The 16,489-nt window shown below is 51.8% G+C and overlaps 1 protein-coding gene across 4 annotated transcripts; it reads right to left on the bottom strand.

The window, feature by feature from the left end:
* Positions 1-1,185: 1,185 nt before the first annotated feature.
* BMP4 (bone morphogenetic protein 4) lies at positions 1,186-15,284 on the bottom strand. 4 transcript variants are annotated; one of them, XM_041760061.1, is made up of 4 exons: positions 15,135-15,284; positions 4,781-4,905; positions 3,273-3,599; positions 1,186-2,289 (listed from the first exon to the last, which is right to left on the bottom strand). In XM_041760061.1, exons 3-4 carry the CDS (start codon positions 3,454-3,456, stop codon positions 1,433-1,435), a joined length of 1,041 nt encoding a protein of 346 aa, XP_041615995.1. In that variant the 5' UTR covers positions 3,457-3,599; positions 4,781-4,905; positions 15,135-15,284; the 3' UTR covers positions 1,186-1,432. The 4 variants fall into 4 exon arrangements, with proteins under 4 accessions (XP_041615995.1, XP_041615992.1, XP_041615993.1 ...); XM_041760058.1 differs by lacking the exon at positions 15,135-15,284 and adding an exon at positions 8,024-8,119; XM_041760059.1 differs by lacking the exon at positions 15,135-15,284 and adding an exon at positions 7,815-8,104 and having other exon boundaries at positions 3,273-3,652.
* Between the last annotated feature and the right edge of the window lie 1,205 nt (positions 15,285-16,489).

Raw genomic sequence — 16,489 nt, 5'->3', positions numbered from 1 at the left:
GAAGTGCACTCCTATCAGCCCACCTCACACAGACTTTACAAAGATGCAGCATTTGCCTCAAGCCTACCCATGCCTAGGTAGGAAAAAGTACACATGGTAAGAAATGAACCTAAGCAGGCTAACATTCCAAGGCTTAATTTAGTTGCTAATGGCCAGTAAGGAAAAGCAAAGGTCTCTTCCTCTGGTGCCCTTAGCTTCTAGATCCACATCATTCCTGAAAGCCAGTTCTCTGCCTTACTGGCAGCCCCTAACTGAGGATATTCCACTCATTAGCATTTTCCTTTTTGGCCAAAATTTGAGTTTTCTCCTTGAAGAAACCCTGGCTCAGAACAGCACATCCACTGGCTATCTATTACTTTCTGCCCAGCTCTAGGGAAGGGGAGCTGGCATTTGACTTGAGACTGCATAGAGGACAATGCTTTCACGGTGCCTACTTAGAAATGTTGATCCTTCAGTGTCTGATCCCATTGCCACCCAGCCCAATCTGTTAGGATTTTGAACTCCATGAAGGCCTTCATGTGGGGAATAGGAGACAGGGGATAGAGTCGAGAAACATTGGCAAATAATTCCACCACTTGGTATATTAAAACGGTGGCCACCAAAGTTTTTTCAAATGTGAGGTGTGTTATTTGTTCTGCTGAATAAAATCCACATCATCCCCACCCACCCTGTTAAAACACACATACACACAAACACACATGTGCAAATTAGTTTTGGTTTGAAAATACAACATTCATGCCTGTAAAAACTGGAGACCCTTTAGGGTATCATAAAAGCTGCAGTGGGAATTATTCCCTAGAGCTGAGACTCTATCCATCAGGCTCAGCTGGGACACACCTCTAACAGGTGAGCAAAAACAGAAGATGTACAAGGAGCCCAAAACCGGGTCTTTAATCTGGCCTACTCCTTTCATCCCACTGTTTCTCCAAGGCATGTGTCATCCAGATGGGAGAGGATGCTGCGTCCTTGTTAACATTAAATAGAAATGGAAAACAATTCATCCTGGCAATTACCATCTCTCTACCATCAGTTTACTTCCTGCCCCTCCAACTTAACCACCTCCAGTTACCACCCTCTGACTTCCATCCTGTCCCCAGCCCCTCCTCAACAGGAAAAAAAAAAAATCTCATTCAAAAGAGATGGGGGCAGAAGAAAAAAGGATTAAAGAGAAAAGGACAGTTTACCTTTAAAATAATGACTCATTTTATTTTTTCTTTTAATATGTAGTTATAAATATATTTTGTCAAAATATATGATCAATATGGTCAAAACATTTGCACGTAAAGTCATAAATAAGGTCAAGGTGAATGTTTAGGTTTTTTTCCTTTTTTTTTTTTTTTTTTAAAGATAAAAGTCCAGCTATAAGGAAGCAGTCTGTGTAGTGTGTGGGTGAGTGGATGGGAACATGTGTGTCCCCAAGGGCTGCCTGATCTCAGCGACACCCACATCCCTCTACTACCATCTCCTGATAATTTTTCAGTACCACCTTGTCATACTCATCCAGGTACAGCATGGAGATGGCACTCAGTTCGGTGGGGACACAACAGGCTTTGGGGATGCTGGAGTTGACAGAGTTGACCAGGGTCTGCACAATGGCGTGGTTGGTTGAGTTGAGGTGGTCGGCCAGTGGAAAGGGGCAATCCCCGTGGCAGTAGAAGGCCTGGTAGCCTGGCGGGGCCACAATCCAGTCATTCCAGCCGACGTCGCTGAAGTCCACATAGAGCGAGTGGCGCCGGCAGTTCTTATTCTTCTTGCGGGCCCGCTGTGCATGATGCTTGGGGCTACGCTTGGCCCTCTGGCGTCGGGTCAAGGCATGTCCGCGGCCATCGTGGCCAAAAGTGACCAGGAGGGGCCGGAGCTGGGCCCAATCCCCACTCCCTTGAGGTAACGATCGGCTAATCCTGACGTGCTGGCCCTGGTGGGTCCGTGTCTGATGGAGGTGAGTCACCTCAATGGCCAGCCCGTAGTTTGGCTGCTTCTCCCGGGTCCAGCGAAGGACCGCAGGGCTCACATCAAAAGTTTCCCACCGTGTCACATTGTGGTGGACCAGTCTTGTGTCCAGTAGTCTTGTGATGAGGTGCCCAGGCACCACTTCTGCCGGGGGCTTCATAACCTCATAAATGTTTATTCGGTGGAAGCCCTGCTCCCAGTCAGGGTCCTGGTTCACCTGCTCCCGGAAGAGTCGAAGCTCTGCAGAGGAGATCACCTCGTTCTCTGGGATGCTGCTGAGGTTAAAGAGGAAACGAAAAGCAGAGTTTTCGCTGGTCCCTGGGATGTTCTCCAAATGTTCTAGGCGCAGTGGAGGAGAAAAGAAAAGGGGAAAAGAAAAAAAAAAAAAAGGCACATTAACTTTTGAGATCAGAAAGTCAAGAAACAGCTTCAGTCAAGAAGCTTTGGGTGATGAGCAGTGAATTCTGTTTCCATAGTGGAAGCCTATTTGGGGGAAATGAGCCTATCTTTTCATTTGAAGGAGCAGATAAACGGGCAGCTAGCAAACCTGCAAAGCTTAGCCAGCATTCGGCAAGCACCAAAGACAGAAAGTATCTCCCAACCTCCTTTATATGTCTAATAATTTCCATGTGTCAACTCCTTACTCCACCACCATCAGACTCCCCTTTTAAAGCTCTCTTGGCTTTGTGTACAGTTTTCTTTACAAGTGGTTATAAAGAAAAGGGGGGGGGGGCAACAGAGCAGAGGCAGGAGGAAACATGCACACTACCACCCTCTCCCTCCTCTTCCACTTTCGAGTATGTTACTAAACATTTCCCCAGCGATCTTGGAAACACAGAGCATGCCTTGTTGATCATGTTACAGAGGGGAAAATAAATTCCAACACAGTAATGATGCTGGTGGATTAATAACTCAGATTTACTTTGGAAAAGAAACATCCGCTAGGAAACATTCAGATCGGATTACAAGGCCCCTATTGAATAAACCTGACAAACACACAGCTGTAATATTAAATTCAGTAGGTGCTTTGAAAAAAAACGGGCAGAAAACCTGGCAGAAAAGGCTTTGATATAGCAAAAACACACCACAAGGGCTAGCCCACGTCTGAGTGGTGTCATTCTCCTTCCCGGGAACCCTTCCCCTCTGTCTCCAAAAAATAAATTCAGCCACAGCTCTTGGAGGTAAGCAGCTCTGTTTGCCCGGGGCCGCCAGGATTTGGGGCTTTGATGTAACCTGAACTCTTCTCCCCCAGGGCTAACACTGCCCCCCCACCAACCAGCCCTACTGGCCCTCCCCCACCTGGACTCTCCGCAGGGACTGACCTTCGTGGTGGAAGCTCCTCACGGTGTTGGCCCTACTGGCGGGGCGCTCAGGGTACTCCAGACCGATGCTGTGGATCTGCTCTTCCTCCTCCTCCTCCCCAGACTGGAGCCGGTAAAGATCCCGCATGTAATCTGGGATGACGGCGCTCTTGCTAGGCTGCGGGCGGCGGCGCAGCCCGAACATCTGCAGAAGCGTAGCCTCGAAGTCCCGCAGGAGCTCATGGCTCTGCCCTGAGCGGCGTCCTCCCGCGTGGCCCTGAATCTCGGCGACTTTTTTCTTCCCCGTCTCAGGTATCAAACTAGCATGGCTCGAGCCTCCTAGCAGGACTTGGCATAATAAAACGACCATCAGCATTCGGTTACCAGGAATCATGGTGTCTCTGGGGAGGGGGAGGAGGTTGAAGGTTAAAGAATAAATAAACACCAATAACTAGAGAGAAATAGAGATGTCTCTGCATATGCATATAAGGCTAGTGATGGAGGGGCAAGACGTAAAACAGGTCAGAAAGATCAAGTTTGTGTCTTCTCCCTCACACACCCCCACCAGTACCAGCTGCAGCCATGCAAGGCCTGAAAGTAGGAATTGCCCTGTAATTACTTGGTCTAACTTGTTTACAGTCAAATAACCCCAAATCAGATAGCCTCCATCCTGTTAATCTTTTTTTGTCCCAACTGCTATCTGAGCCATGATCTCAGCTTGGTTTCTTCAAGGATAAACAGTTAACATTGAGGGGGTAAAACAGGGTGGGGGAGGGAAGACTCCAGTGCCCTGGCTCTCCACTTCAGACCTTCAGCCTCTCTCCCTCTTCCTCCACCCCCCTTCTTCCTCCGCCCTCCGAGAGCCAACTTCCACAACTTCCAGCTGGTTCGGAGCGGAGCGGGAGGGTGGGCGAAGACCGAGGGCGGCGGGGTCCAGAGGCTGCGCCCGAGGACGCGGTCTGGGAGCTGCCCGAGTTTGTGGCTTATTTTGCCGTGGCTGCTGAGTTTGAAATGCCCAGCGAAAAGCATCTGATCGGGCCCGCTCTCTCACTCCCAGGAAAGCGGGGGGCGGGAAGTGGGGGATGATTATTCCAAGAGAGAGAGAGAGACAGACAGACAGACGGACACCTCTGCTGAGTTTTGACAAGCAGCTGGGAACGAGCACGGGGGAGCCGCGCGCGCGCGCGCGTGTGTGTGTGTGTGTGTGTGTGTGTGTGTGTTTGCCCAGAAAGTACAACCAACCCCAGGCTGCGGACCTTTCATCTCTTTAGCCCCCTCTCGCTCCCCTTTCTTGCAACGCACACTATCTGAGAGTCCGAGCGGGAGCAAGCAGAACTTTAAACAAAACCGGTACGCTCAGAGCCCCGCGGCTGCCCGGCCGAGGAGAGAGCGACAGCGCTGCCAGAAAGCGGAGTGTGAACTCTGGAAAATAGAAAAAAAAAGGTCCGACGGGAGGGACCCAGGGCGAGCAGGGGCGGGGAGCGCAGAGTGAAATCCCAGGAGGGGGGAAGGAAGAGGTGTCTACTCACTGACAGAAAACAAGGCATATAATAACAGTCCATGATTCTTGACAGCCAATCTTGAACAGACTTGCTGGAAAGGCTCAGAGGAGCTGCGGCAGTGCGTTGCTCTGGATGGCACTACGGAATGGCTCCTAAAATGAATATTTGAATATAATGAGAGTCTGGCGCAGACGGGCTCTGTTTTTCTTCCAGCCCCTCGGGGTCACGTGAACGCGGAAGCCCCGCCCCGAGCGCGCAGGAGCCCGCCCTTCCCGCGGCCCCGCCCCCGCCGGGAGAGGCCAACCCCCGCGCGGGCCGCCCGAGCCGCCGGCGGTCGGGGAGGAGCTCGGAGCCGCGCTCGCCGCAGCCCCCGGCCTCGCTTCTACCTGCGGCCGTCGCGCCAGCGGCCTGCAGCCGGAGGGTCGGGGCGCGCGGCGGGGGCCGCGCCTGCAGCGCGAGCGCCGCTCCGGTGGGGCCGTGAGCGGGGGCGCCCCGGCAGCGCCCGGCCTCGCCAACCCAGGGCGCTGACGGACCAACACGCTCGCGCGCGCCGCCACCTCCTCCCCGGGGCCCCCGCGAGGCCAAGTGTTGCTCCCAGCGACAGCCGGCCCCGGCGAGCGCCCGCGAGTGCTCCGACGAGCCGTCACGCACCGGGCCGGGGGGGAGGTGTGAGGCCGAGGTCGGTGTGGGCAAGTGGGGAGGGAGCGGCCCCCGGGCCGGTTTCCGCGCCTGCATCTCGGAGAGGGTCCCCCACCGCGCGGGCCGCGGGGTGCACTCGGAGCGCAGCAGGTCCCCAAAGGAAGCGGCCCTCGAGCCTTTCGAGGCGGAGGGGCGGGCTCAGAGGGGGGCGTCGCTGCGGAAAGGGCGCATCACGGGGTTCGGGGCTCCGTGTCGCCGAGGTTTTACAACTCCCCGACCCGGCGCGGAAAGGGAATCCCACTGCGTTCCCAGGAGTCGAGAAAACCCTGAACAGCGTTCGGCCTGCGCTCGACCTCTGCGTCGGCGTCTCTCCCTCTCCCTCTCCCTCTCCCTCTCCAGATTGTCTTATTTTTGAAACCACCACTCCTCCCCCGCCACTTCCTTCCCCCACCCCCTTCCTCCTTTGCACCAGCTGCAGAGTCGCAGCTAATAGTTCTCCAAGACTCTTGCCGACCCACAGCTCAAGGAATCACGGGGATGCCCCGACTCTAACGGAAGATGCTCGGGCGTGGGTCGTTCTGTGCGGGGGGTGGGGGTGCGGTTCTCAAGACCCTGCCCCGCGCGCCCCGGCCTCGGCCCCAGCCCCAGCCCGCCCCGGGGTCCCGCTCCCAAGGCCACCCGCCCTCCCTTCCCCGAGGCTCTTTCCAGTTCCAGCCCCGGGTCTCGTCGCAGATGGAGGGCCCAGGCCGCCCGCCTCTCTCCCTCGCAAATCTGGTTTTCTTCTTGGGGGCAGTCGCGGGAAGCCTTTGAGGAAGGCTGCATCTCGGAGAGGACCGAGCGCCTAGCCCTGGCTCCCCGCCCCGCCGGCCGGGTGTGGAGGCCGCGGGCGCCCCTGCGCGACCGTCGGCGCCGCCCGAGAGCCGCGCCGCTCCGGGAGCCGCTCTACGGCTTTCCCGCTCCCGCCCACAGCTGGAACGGACTGCGAAAGGGCTGGGAGAGCAGGCAGAGGGCTTTTCAGACGCCCGGACTCCAAAACTGCCCCGTGGGAGGAGGGGTAGACGTGGGAAACGCAGACGGAGAGGAGCCAGTCCCCGCGGGGGCGAAGGGCGCGTGGAAGGGGCGCGCCCGGGACCCGGCTCGCCTCTGCCCCAGGGAATCTCCCCGCCGCCGGCGGGAGCGCGCGGCGCTAGACACACGGAGGCTGGACGGGGAGCGGGTGGTGTTTCAATTTCAGATTCCGGAGGATTCGTCTCTAATCACGCAATTCCACCACCCCCCCCCCATTTTTTTTTTTTTTAATTAAAAAGGACGAAAGCCCAAAAGGACGTTCGTCTCCAGAACTTTTTCGTGGTGGTGGTGGTGGTGGTGACAGGGATGCAGCTCGTGGCGATTGTCCTTTACTTCCCCACCAGAGTCTTCTGACGCCGGAGTTTGCCCAGAGGTGGCCCCAGTTTACCAAATCTCTATTTTTTTGGGGGGGGGGGTGGTTCTTAACGTTTCACAAAGCTTTCAGCCCACAAACTCCGATCCTCACAGTGCATCCACCTAAGCCGTGCCCAGGAAGCGTCTGAGGCCTCGGGCCCAGCTCCCGCGGGGAGGGACCCGGGAATCCTGGAACCCTTGCCGGTCGGCTCCGGCCTGCAAGGACCCGCAAGAGCCCGGGTGCGCAGCGGGTATGCCCGCGACTCCCCTCGGGCCACGACACCGCTGGAAGACGCGTGCCCGGGGCGCCAGGCATCCCGACCGGCTTCCTTACAGACCCTACACCAGGAAATGCTAGGGGAGAGGCTCCTTGGATGCTGCAAGTTCACGACAGCAGCTCGTGCCTAAGGCGCGTCGTGCACCGCAGTTCGCGTGCTCCCGGGGCTCCCGCCGGCTGGGGGCCGGGTCGGGTGACACTCCCCTCGACGCAGCCCCCCGGGCGGCGCGCGGTCTCCGGAGGCGGCAGGACCGCGCTCCCCGCGGCAGAACCAGCCCGGGTGAGGTGTCCTTCCTCCACCTCGCGGTCCCTCGGCCCCCTCCCGCTCTCCGGACCTCGGAGCCCACACTCCTTTCTCTCCCGGCCCTTCCCGTCCGGGGATCGCAAACGCCAGGGGCCCCGCAAGCGCTCCGCTCAAGACCTCACAGCCTTTCCCAGCGACCCCAACTAAGGCTCTTCTCATCTCTTCTGCCCCGAACCTACCAAAGGTGGAATTCACCCGGGGCCGCCGGACCGAGGAAGTGGCCCGGGTAGAGGCAGTAGCAGATGTGGGGAAGTGTCTTTGGGCGCCAGCATCCCTACCTCTAGCACCACCGTAGGGGGGAGAATAAGCCACCTATGGCTGTGGCCAAAGGCTGAGCCCCCCGCCGTCCCTCCCCACCAAGGATGCTGCGCCCCGGGGCCCCCTCTGCCTGGCACCCCTCGCCAGGTAGCCTTGCTCACCATAGGTCCCTGCAGCAGCGGGCTCGCCAGCAGCAGCTCCTGGGGACCTCTGAACGGCTGCAGTGAACCCGGGCAAGGGCCGAGGGCTGGGGCGCTGCTGGCTCGAGACGGCGCGGACGGGAATCCCATCAGGGAGGGCGGCGAGCTACTCAGCCCCGAGCGCTCAGAGCGTCTCAGGCTCGCGTCCCTCGGCTCGGGGCCACACTCACCTAGCTTCCGGGCGGGGCTCCGCTCTCCTGCCCTCCCTCCCTCCTCCTCTGCCCTCGTGCATCTTCTCCTTCCCCTTCTTTCCCTCGCTCTCTTTCTTTCTTTCCTTCCTCCTCCTCGTCCCCGGCAGCCCCTCCCTTCTTCCCTCCGCCCTCGCTCGCCTCCCTTTCTGGGATGGGAGCCCCGCCCACATCCTCCCATCCAGCCGCCGGGCCTCGCCTCGCCTCGCCTCGCCTCGCCTCGCCTCGCAGGCCCGGTCCCGGAAGCCCGGGCTGCGCCGGAGTCGGCAGCTGTTGCCCCGGCCGGGCCGGTGCTGCTTCCAGCTCGGGGAAGCGGCCGGGGCTCACCTGGGGACCACGTGCAGAGGTACTAGAAAGCATGCACCGACTAGTCGCCGTACCTTCCAAAAATACCCATGGGAGTCTGGGCTTCCCCGAGTTTAGAGTAACTGCTGCCCAAACTGATGATTAAAACACTGAGTAATCACCATTTACCCCGAGTAATTAGAGATAATGAAACACCTCTAAAATCAGGTTATGGAAAAAGGAGCTGTTGGATTGGTTTAAAGGGTAGCCTTCCATAAACTGTTAAAGGATTTCCAAACAGTGAGAAACAGGCTGTGCGAAGGACTGTGTGCTCTATGAGGTGCCTCTTTGGCTGTTGAAAGGTGTTTTTCCTTCCAAAACATTGTTTTCAATGCTTCTTGTGGAAAGCCTTGGCGATGACCCCCAGAAGGATGGTCCCAATAAACAGTCCAGTTCCCTCTTCCTCCCCAGGCCTAACACTTTTGAGGACAGAGATGGCATGGAGACAGGCCGGGGCCATATTTTTACAGTAAGAAAAGCCTGCTTATTACCACTCAGAAACTCTCTTAAGAACCACCATAAGAGGTCATTTTTGTTGTTATTGTTGTTTATTTGTGGCGCACCTGGGAATACTTAATCTCAGCAAACTGACCTTCTGAGGAGGTAAACCAGCCACCAAACCAACAACATTTTTTTCCACAGGGACACAAGAGAGGATACCCTTTGTTCCATTTTTAAAGGAAGAAAGGAGTGAGGAGTTGGCCCTTTCCTACAAGAAAGTGCTAGTAATTATATTAGCAGGGAGGTGGAATGTGTGCTTAAAACCTTCCCAAACAGGAGCTAATTTCACACAGTGTCTCTGATAGAGATGAGGCAGGACATAGCAGCCTCATCTCTCTGGTTTACAAACACGGAAGGGGAAGAGCAGCCAGGTTAAAGGAACTTGCCTAGAGCCCTGAACTAAATCACAGCCTCTGCTCTGGAGTCCCGAGCTAATACTGCAGGGCGGGGCTGAGGGCCACAGCCCTGAGCTCCAGGTAGCCTGGGGAGTGCTGGAGGATGGAGCCTTTCTTGCCCTGGATTTCTTACCCTGCATCCATACTACACTTCACCATTCCAGTAAAATGTTTAGGTCTTTACTTAAACAGGCATTGGTCCTAGGGGCTTTATCTATAAAAACTTTTACTTTTAGATACCTTCAATATTTAGAAAACCTACTTCATTTGTGGAACACAGATTACCAAAGGTTGGAATTGGATAAAATCTGGGGAAAAACTGTGAGAGCAGGGCCAAGGCGTCCTGCCATCTTTTCCAAGTTAGGCCTCTGAGGTCTTTTAGCCCAATAATGCCTCAAACCACAGAAACAAGCTGTATGGCTTTGAGCATGTCCTTGAATTCCTGTGGGCCTCAGTTTTCTCATCAGCAGAATGAAAGGATTAGGACAGTTTCCATACCCCTTTTCCATTTGAAAATGATTTAATTTTAATTGAAATCATTAAACATCTATCTTCTTTTTTAAAAAAGATTTTATTTATTTACTGGACAGAGAGTGAGTGTGTGAGCACAAGCTGGGGGACAGCAGAGGGAGAGGGAGAAGCAGACTACCCACTCAGCAGGGAACCCTGGTACCCCAGCTCCACGTAGCTTGATCCCAGGACCTGGAGATCACGACCTGAGCCTAGGGAGACAGAGGCTTAACTAACTGAGCCACCCAGGTGCCCCCATCATGTTTCATTTATTTTTTTATTTTTATTTTTATTTATGATAGTCACAGAGAGAGAGAGAGAGAGAGAGAGAGAGAGAGAGGCAGAGACACAGGCGGAGGGAGAAGCAGTCTCCATGCACCGGGAGCCTGATGTGGGATTCGATCCCTGGTCTCCAGGATCGAGCCCTGGGCCAAAGGCAGGCGCCAAACCGCTGCGCCACCCAGGGATCCCTCATGTTTCATTTAAAAATCACACATAAGCCCACCTTTTCTAAAAACCTCAGATTAAACAAGGCAGGGCAATACCACCATCAAGAAGGGAGGACTGACAATATACCTCCAGCTTCCAACATAATCAGAATTACATCAATTTTTTTTAAAAGATTTTATTTTATTTATTTGAGAGAGAGAAAGCCACCATCGAGCAAAAGGAAGAGAGAGTCTCAAGCACACTCTGCGCTGAGCTTGGAGCCAGATACTGGGCTCTATTTCATGACTCTGAAATCATGACCTGAGCCAAAAAAAGGGTCAGAAGCTCAACCAACTGCGCTACCCAGGCACCCCTAGAATTACAGCAATTACTAATAATAACAAAAGAAAATTAAAACTCCATTAAATAGTTACCTAATGTCCATCCTGAGGCTAAAGGAGCACACTGCCTAGAGTTAGGACAGATTAAATGTTCACCAAGCCCCCTAAAACAACCAGTATCGTTTTAAATCATTAACAAAATGTATTCCTTAATATTTAAACTCAAAACAACACTGATATGCTGTGTTTAAAAGTAGGGCTTTATTTTATTTTAAGGCACAAGATAATAGGTGGGTTTTTTTTTTTAATCCAAACGCTTTTGGATCATTGTTATTGTCTCATTTTGCTGAAGTCTAAATAATAAAGTGGCCATTGGTCCACCCATGAGTTTGTGAGACTCACAGTTTCTAATGAAGACACCTGACATACCTTGTTTAGAACCCCGATATGAGTCTTTAGATGTGTGATGGAAGAACTCAGCTTCAGTTCTTTTTGGACAGTTTTATTTCTAGCCCACATTGTAAACAGTGCAAACCTTCTATTAGCACCTCTTTTTACTCACTTTTCTTTTTCTTCTTACTCCCAATCTCTCATACCAAAGAAGAAAGTACCTGCTGGTTAGAGAACTAAATCCATCACAGCCTAGTGATCTGAGTTAGTGAGGGAAATCAGTCCCTATCCCAAGCTTACTTGTGAACCTCGCTGTTTTTATAGAATATAATATAGCTGGACCAAATGAAGCTGTGCTCTTAAATCATCTAGATTGGGAGGAGACATCTATTGTAATTCAACAGTTAACTATTGCTCTTCCACTGCTACTGCTAAATGAAGGGCATTTGTTTGGGTTTTTCCTGGAAAGCATTATGGAAGAGTAGCTAGACAGCAAGTTCTTAGAACATCCTTTCTCAAGGATGAGGAACATAAGCTTCAGAACAAGGCTGGAGCCAATGCTGAAAAATGCAGATTTCCCAGCTCTGCCTGCCTGAGATCTACATATTGCACAAGGTTCCCTGATGATCCTGAGCACACTAAAGCTTGAGAACTACTGTTTTAAAAGTGATTTCACTTATTTTCAAGGCTGGTAGATACCACTAAAAGGCTGATACCTAGATGTTATTAAACAGGCAAGGAATACGCTTGACATGTGCTTTATAAGCTGTTAAATGTGGTGATTATAGTATTACTATGCCCAGAACACACCAAATAGTTCTTTGCAAATGAAAAGATTTCTAATCCTCTGGGTGTAGTAGTCCTTACTTCTAGGTCCTTGAGTCAGAACCACATCAAGTCATCAAACCTTCTTTGCCAATTAAGTGTCAGTTGAAGCTCTGGAGAGATACTTTGAATGAATCCCCAGCATCACTGCTGACTTTTGAGAAAGAGTAAGATAGATAAATTGGAAATGGAATTACAAGGGAACTCTGAAACTGGCCAGGACCATTCGTTTTTACCATTTGCTGTTATACATTTGCTGTCTGGTCCTCACAACTGTCATAAAAATCCTTGTTCTACAGATGAGAATCTGAAATTTAGAGGGGTCATATGAATTTCTCAAGGTCACAGAGCTAGTAGGTTGGGGACCCAAAATGCAGACCAGGCCAGTTTGCCTCCACCTCCAAATGCCATAAGCAGGTCTTGCAGAGGGATGGACCCCCATGGCCACAGCTTCTGACTAGACAAGGCTTGCACTGGAGGCTTTCCCAAGGCCAACGCAGCTGCGGCTCTGCCCTTGCAGCATGCAGTGACAGAGAATGTCAGGATTTCTTCCCAGGGCTCAGAAGACAGAACAAAATCAAGACCTGGAAGCTTACCTCTTAGGGATTCTTATTACATAGCCCACCTTAAGGGAAAACTTTATGTGAACTTCCCCAGGAGTGAAAGTCCTGATCTTGAGAAAGACGTTGCTTACCTCTGATGGGTCTCCTCATTGAGTTTCCTCTATGTAAATGTGAGAACTGAGCAAGTTCCTCACAGGTCTTTCTCTTTCCCCACGAAAGAGAAATAGTATGTCTGCTAGCTAAAGCCATGGTCAAATGCCTAAACCTCCAAACCTTGGTTTGTTCATTTCTAATCTGAGAATAACAATTTCTATTTCATAATATTCTTATAAGCATTAAATGAGTTAATTAAATAAAATGGCAGGCATAAAGTGCTCAGCAAATATTAGCTATTATTTTTCTTCACAAAGGTAATGATTACAAGAGCAAAGTAGGTGAAAAGTCACTCTGGCGCTGAGTTTTATTTATTTATTTAGTGATAAACTTTTTAAAGGAAGGGGTTATAGCTCACATTTATTTTATAATCATTGAGGCTGTACACATAAGGGATTGATTGGATAAAGGCTGTTTACGTGAATCAGCATGCATCGAGTTACTATTCATTATGATTTGTCTGTATGAGTCTGACCTATGAACAAATCTCTGCCAAGATGACTAATCACTGTCAAAGTGGACAGGCATTAACTACTGAGAGCAAAGAACTACTAGGCTAGATGACATCTGAAACATTTTCCATCTCTGTTTTTTCCGATCTCTAACAGCTCTGACTTTTAACAATTTTTCTTTATAATGTAAACTATCGGCTCACTACTTTCTAGAATACAATATCTTAAACAAAAAAAGTCATTCAAATCAGACCATCAAAAATGGACAGAGAATTCTAATCAAAACCCCAATTGTTATGTCTTAACATGTTTACCATGTGGATGGATGGCAGACAGGGCATGGATATTGAAATTCCTCCCTTTCCAAAGAGGATGGCATTGGCATACAATGACGGATATTTGGCTTATCCCTGTTTTAAGCTTCCTCTGCTAAAAAGTAGTCAACTATACCCACTTGCTTCTATAGCAGAGATGCTGCCTGGAAATAAACTATTATGAAATGTGTCAAAAAGGTTAAAACTTTGGAATATCTTCGATCTCAGCATATTTCCCTCTCTGTTGCGCATTAACAGTGTGACCTGGATAAAAATGCAGTGTCACTGCAGGATGAGTTTTGGAGGCAGAGATATCAGGCTGTACCAAATGAGTTGTTATGGTTTCCCAATCAGATGTCAATTGGGCAATACCATCTAACCATCTAACAGCTCAGTTCAAGCTAACAGTTTTCTAGCCTTTTGCAAGGAGAGTTTTGTCCAAAGGGATATGTGATCCAAGAAATTTTTGTTGTACAAATAAAACTTGGGTGTGTTTACAAATAGTCTAAATATTTCATGGTTCTGGGGAGAGGGTGGAAATCCTTTTCACCAATGTCTTCCTCGAGAATAAATATATATTATTTGTAATCCCCTCAGGGATTATGTATAGATGGAATAAACATTCAAAAATTGCTTGTTGATGTTGACTTTATGAAAATTCATCAAGCTGTATACATGAGATTTGTGCACTTTTCTATGCGTGTTCTATTTCAGTAAAAGTTTACTAAAAATATACTTTTGAAATTATTCCTTAAAGTTATTTTCTTTGACCAGCATCTGAAGCCCACCAGAAAGAGACGATGTTCCTAGTCCCCTCAGGTAACCAGAGGGTTGCACAGAGCAAAGCTAAGAGAAGCATAATCTGTAGTGCCAGGGTGGCCACAGCACCAGGGAAACCCACCCAGGGCTTCAGGGAGTCTGCTCTGGAGCCTCCCAAAGGCGAGCAGTTGTGGCAACGAAGGCCAGGCCTTTGGGGGAAACAGCGCAACCCAAGGGAAGAGGGCAAGATGCGTGATGCGCACCGGCACGTTTCCCAAGCCCAGGGAGGGCGAGAGAAAAGCAGCTCCTGGAGGCATCTGCACTTCGGACTCCGGTCTCCCCCTCCTTGGCTTCCCCCGCGGGGAGAGAGGCTCGGAGAGCGCATTTCCAAGTGTCAGTCTCCAGGAGGGAAAGGCGGGGACGTCGGATACCTATTTTACGTATTTCTGAGGACAGAAGTGCCCTAAGCACAAAGAAAAGGTAACAGCTTCAGAGAAAGAAATGTGCCCCATCTCCAGATTCTGGGACCCCTGGGCTTGGGGACAGGATGGCAGGAGAGAAAGCCGGCTCCGCAGGCGCGAAGGAGCGCCCCTTTTGATTCCTGGCGGCCTGCCAGCTCCACGCAGAAATGGCTTTTTAGGTGCCTGTGACCTTGCGTCCCCGGGGCCAGGCTCCGAGATCACGCAAGCTCGAGTAAGGAGAGCGTGCGGAGAGGGGCTGCGGGAAGGGGGCCCACCTGCGTTTGGGAAGAGCCGAGGCGCACCCAGCTCTCACCTCCGCAGGTGGACGGAGGAGGAGGAGCGGACACCCGCAAACGCTGACTGCAGGTGCGGTGCGTAGCAGCCCCGCCCCAGGACGTCCTGTCGGGTCGGACGCGGCCCTGGGCTTCCCCCAACGTCCCTCCAGGAAACGTCCGCTCGCGTCCCCACGCCCGAGGGCCCCCGGGAGGAGGCGGAGGCTCGGGAGGCTGTGGCAGCGGACACCTTCCCTCGCGTCCCGGCCGCGACGCCCCAGCGAGCGGCCGCAGGTGTCAGCGCAGGCCGGTGGCCGCCCCCCTCCGGCGCCTCCCGCCCCGGCCCAGGCCCTGCTAGCTCGGCGGCGGCTGCGCCTTCCTACCTGCGAGAGCTCGACCCGCTCTCGGGCTCGGTTTGCAGGATTTGTGCCCCGGACGGCTCATCTGACCCCCGAGCGCCCCGGCCACTGGGGGCAGGGGCAGGGGCAGGGGCAGGCCACCCGCACAGAATTTCCGTGCGACCACGAGAGTGGCTCCTCGGACATCGAGAGTTCCCGCTTATTTCTTCATCTACCTGACCAGGAAACTCCTGGAGAGAAGTGGGGGAGGAAATAAGGAAGCCGAGGGAGGGAGGGAGGGAGGGAGGGAGGGAGGGAGAGTTCAAAGTGGTTCCTGCCACAGTTTGCGCCCGCTCCCTGCATCACCAGGCGTGCGTGCACACACACATACCCAGGCCCCAGATATGCTGGGGCGCAGGCTACTGGAGTCCTGCTTCTCCACACAGAAAATGAGGAGCAGCTCATGGCTACTATTTGTTAAGCTTGCCCACTTAGCTTGCCACCCCCTCCCCTACCGGTTCCATCTTTTGATAGGGTTATCCAGGCCACAGAGTCTGGTTTTTCCCATCCGGTGAGTAAAAGAGTGAGCTTCATCGGGTGCCTGGGCTCCTGGATCTGCTGCATCTACTTGCCAAGCCCAGCAGTGATACCTGCAAGGTTACGCCACACCATGGAGGGAGATTCATAAGGCTAGAAAGAGGAGGGACAGGAACCTGGCATGAAGGCCAGCAAGGGGTGTGAGGTTGCCGGAAGAGACTTCAGATGGTCTCTGGTGGGGCAGGACATCCTTGCCAAACAACCTGGGGGGTCCTAAGCCCTTCCCTCAAGAGAGATAAAAATGAAACACGACAAGGAGATTCCTTTATTCAGTACAGGAGAATGTCAGGTGGATTTTGAAGACTTTGCCTCAGAATTCTGATTTTCCTTCTGAATATCTTTTTGTTCCTTTATCACTTCCTACAAGTGTTCAGGTGTCAATGGCAGGTAACAGGTAAATATGTCTTCAGTTTGCACCAAAATATGCTGTGCCACTCTTGCATCTGATTAGCTCTTGAGCGGAAACCTGAGAAGGTTGGATAGTATGGTTTTATGTCCCCAGCTTTAGAGAGAACCAAAAAAAAAAAAAAAAAAAAAAACTCAAAACAAAGAGAAACTGGAGGACTGAAAAACAATAGGTCTTAAGGGGAGTATAAAAGTGAGTGCTGGCTTTTCTTATTGTATTTAAATAAAATGCTACTCTCCTTAAATTAGATATTCTTTAACCTGCTAAGTGACATCATTAGGGATCTCTAGATGGATTTCAAGGGATCTGTGAAAACCACAAAATTTACACATGCAATTATGGAAGTGGATGTAAAAGTGCATGGAGGGGGTATAATTTTATCAAATTTTAAAAGGGA

The sequence above is a fragment of the Vulpes lagopus genome, chromosome 6 (genome assembly GCF_018345385.1).
Source record: "Vulpes lagopus strain Blue_001 chromosome 6, ASM1834538v1, whole genome shotgun sequence".
In the NCBI taxonomy this organism is placed as follows: Eukaryota; Metazoa; Chordata; class Mammalia; order Carnivora; family Canidae; genus Vulpes; species Vulpes lagopus.
This window is presented reverse-complemented; position numbering and strand designations above follow the sequence as displayed.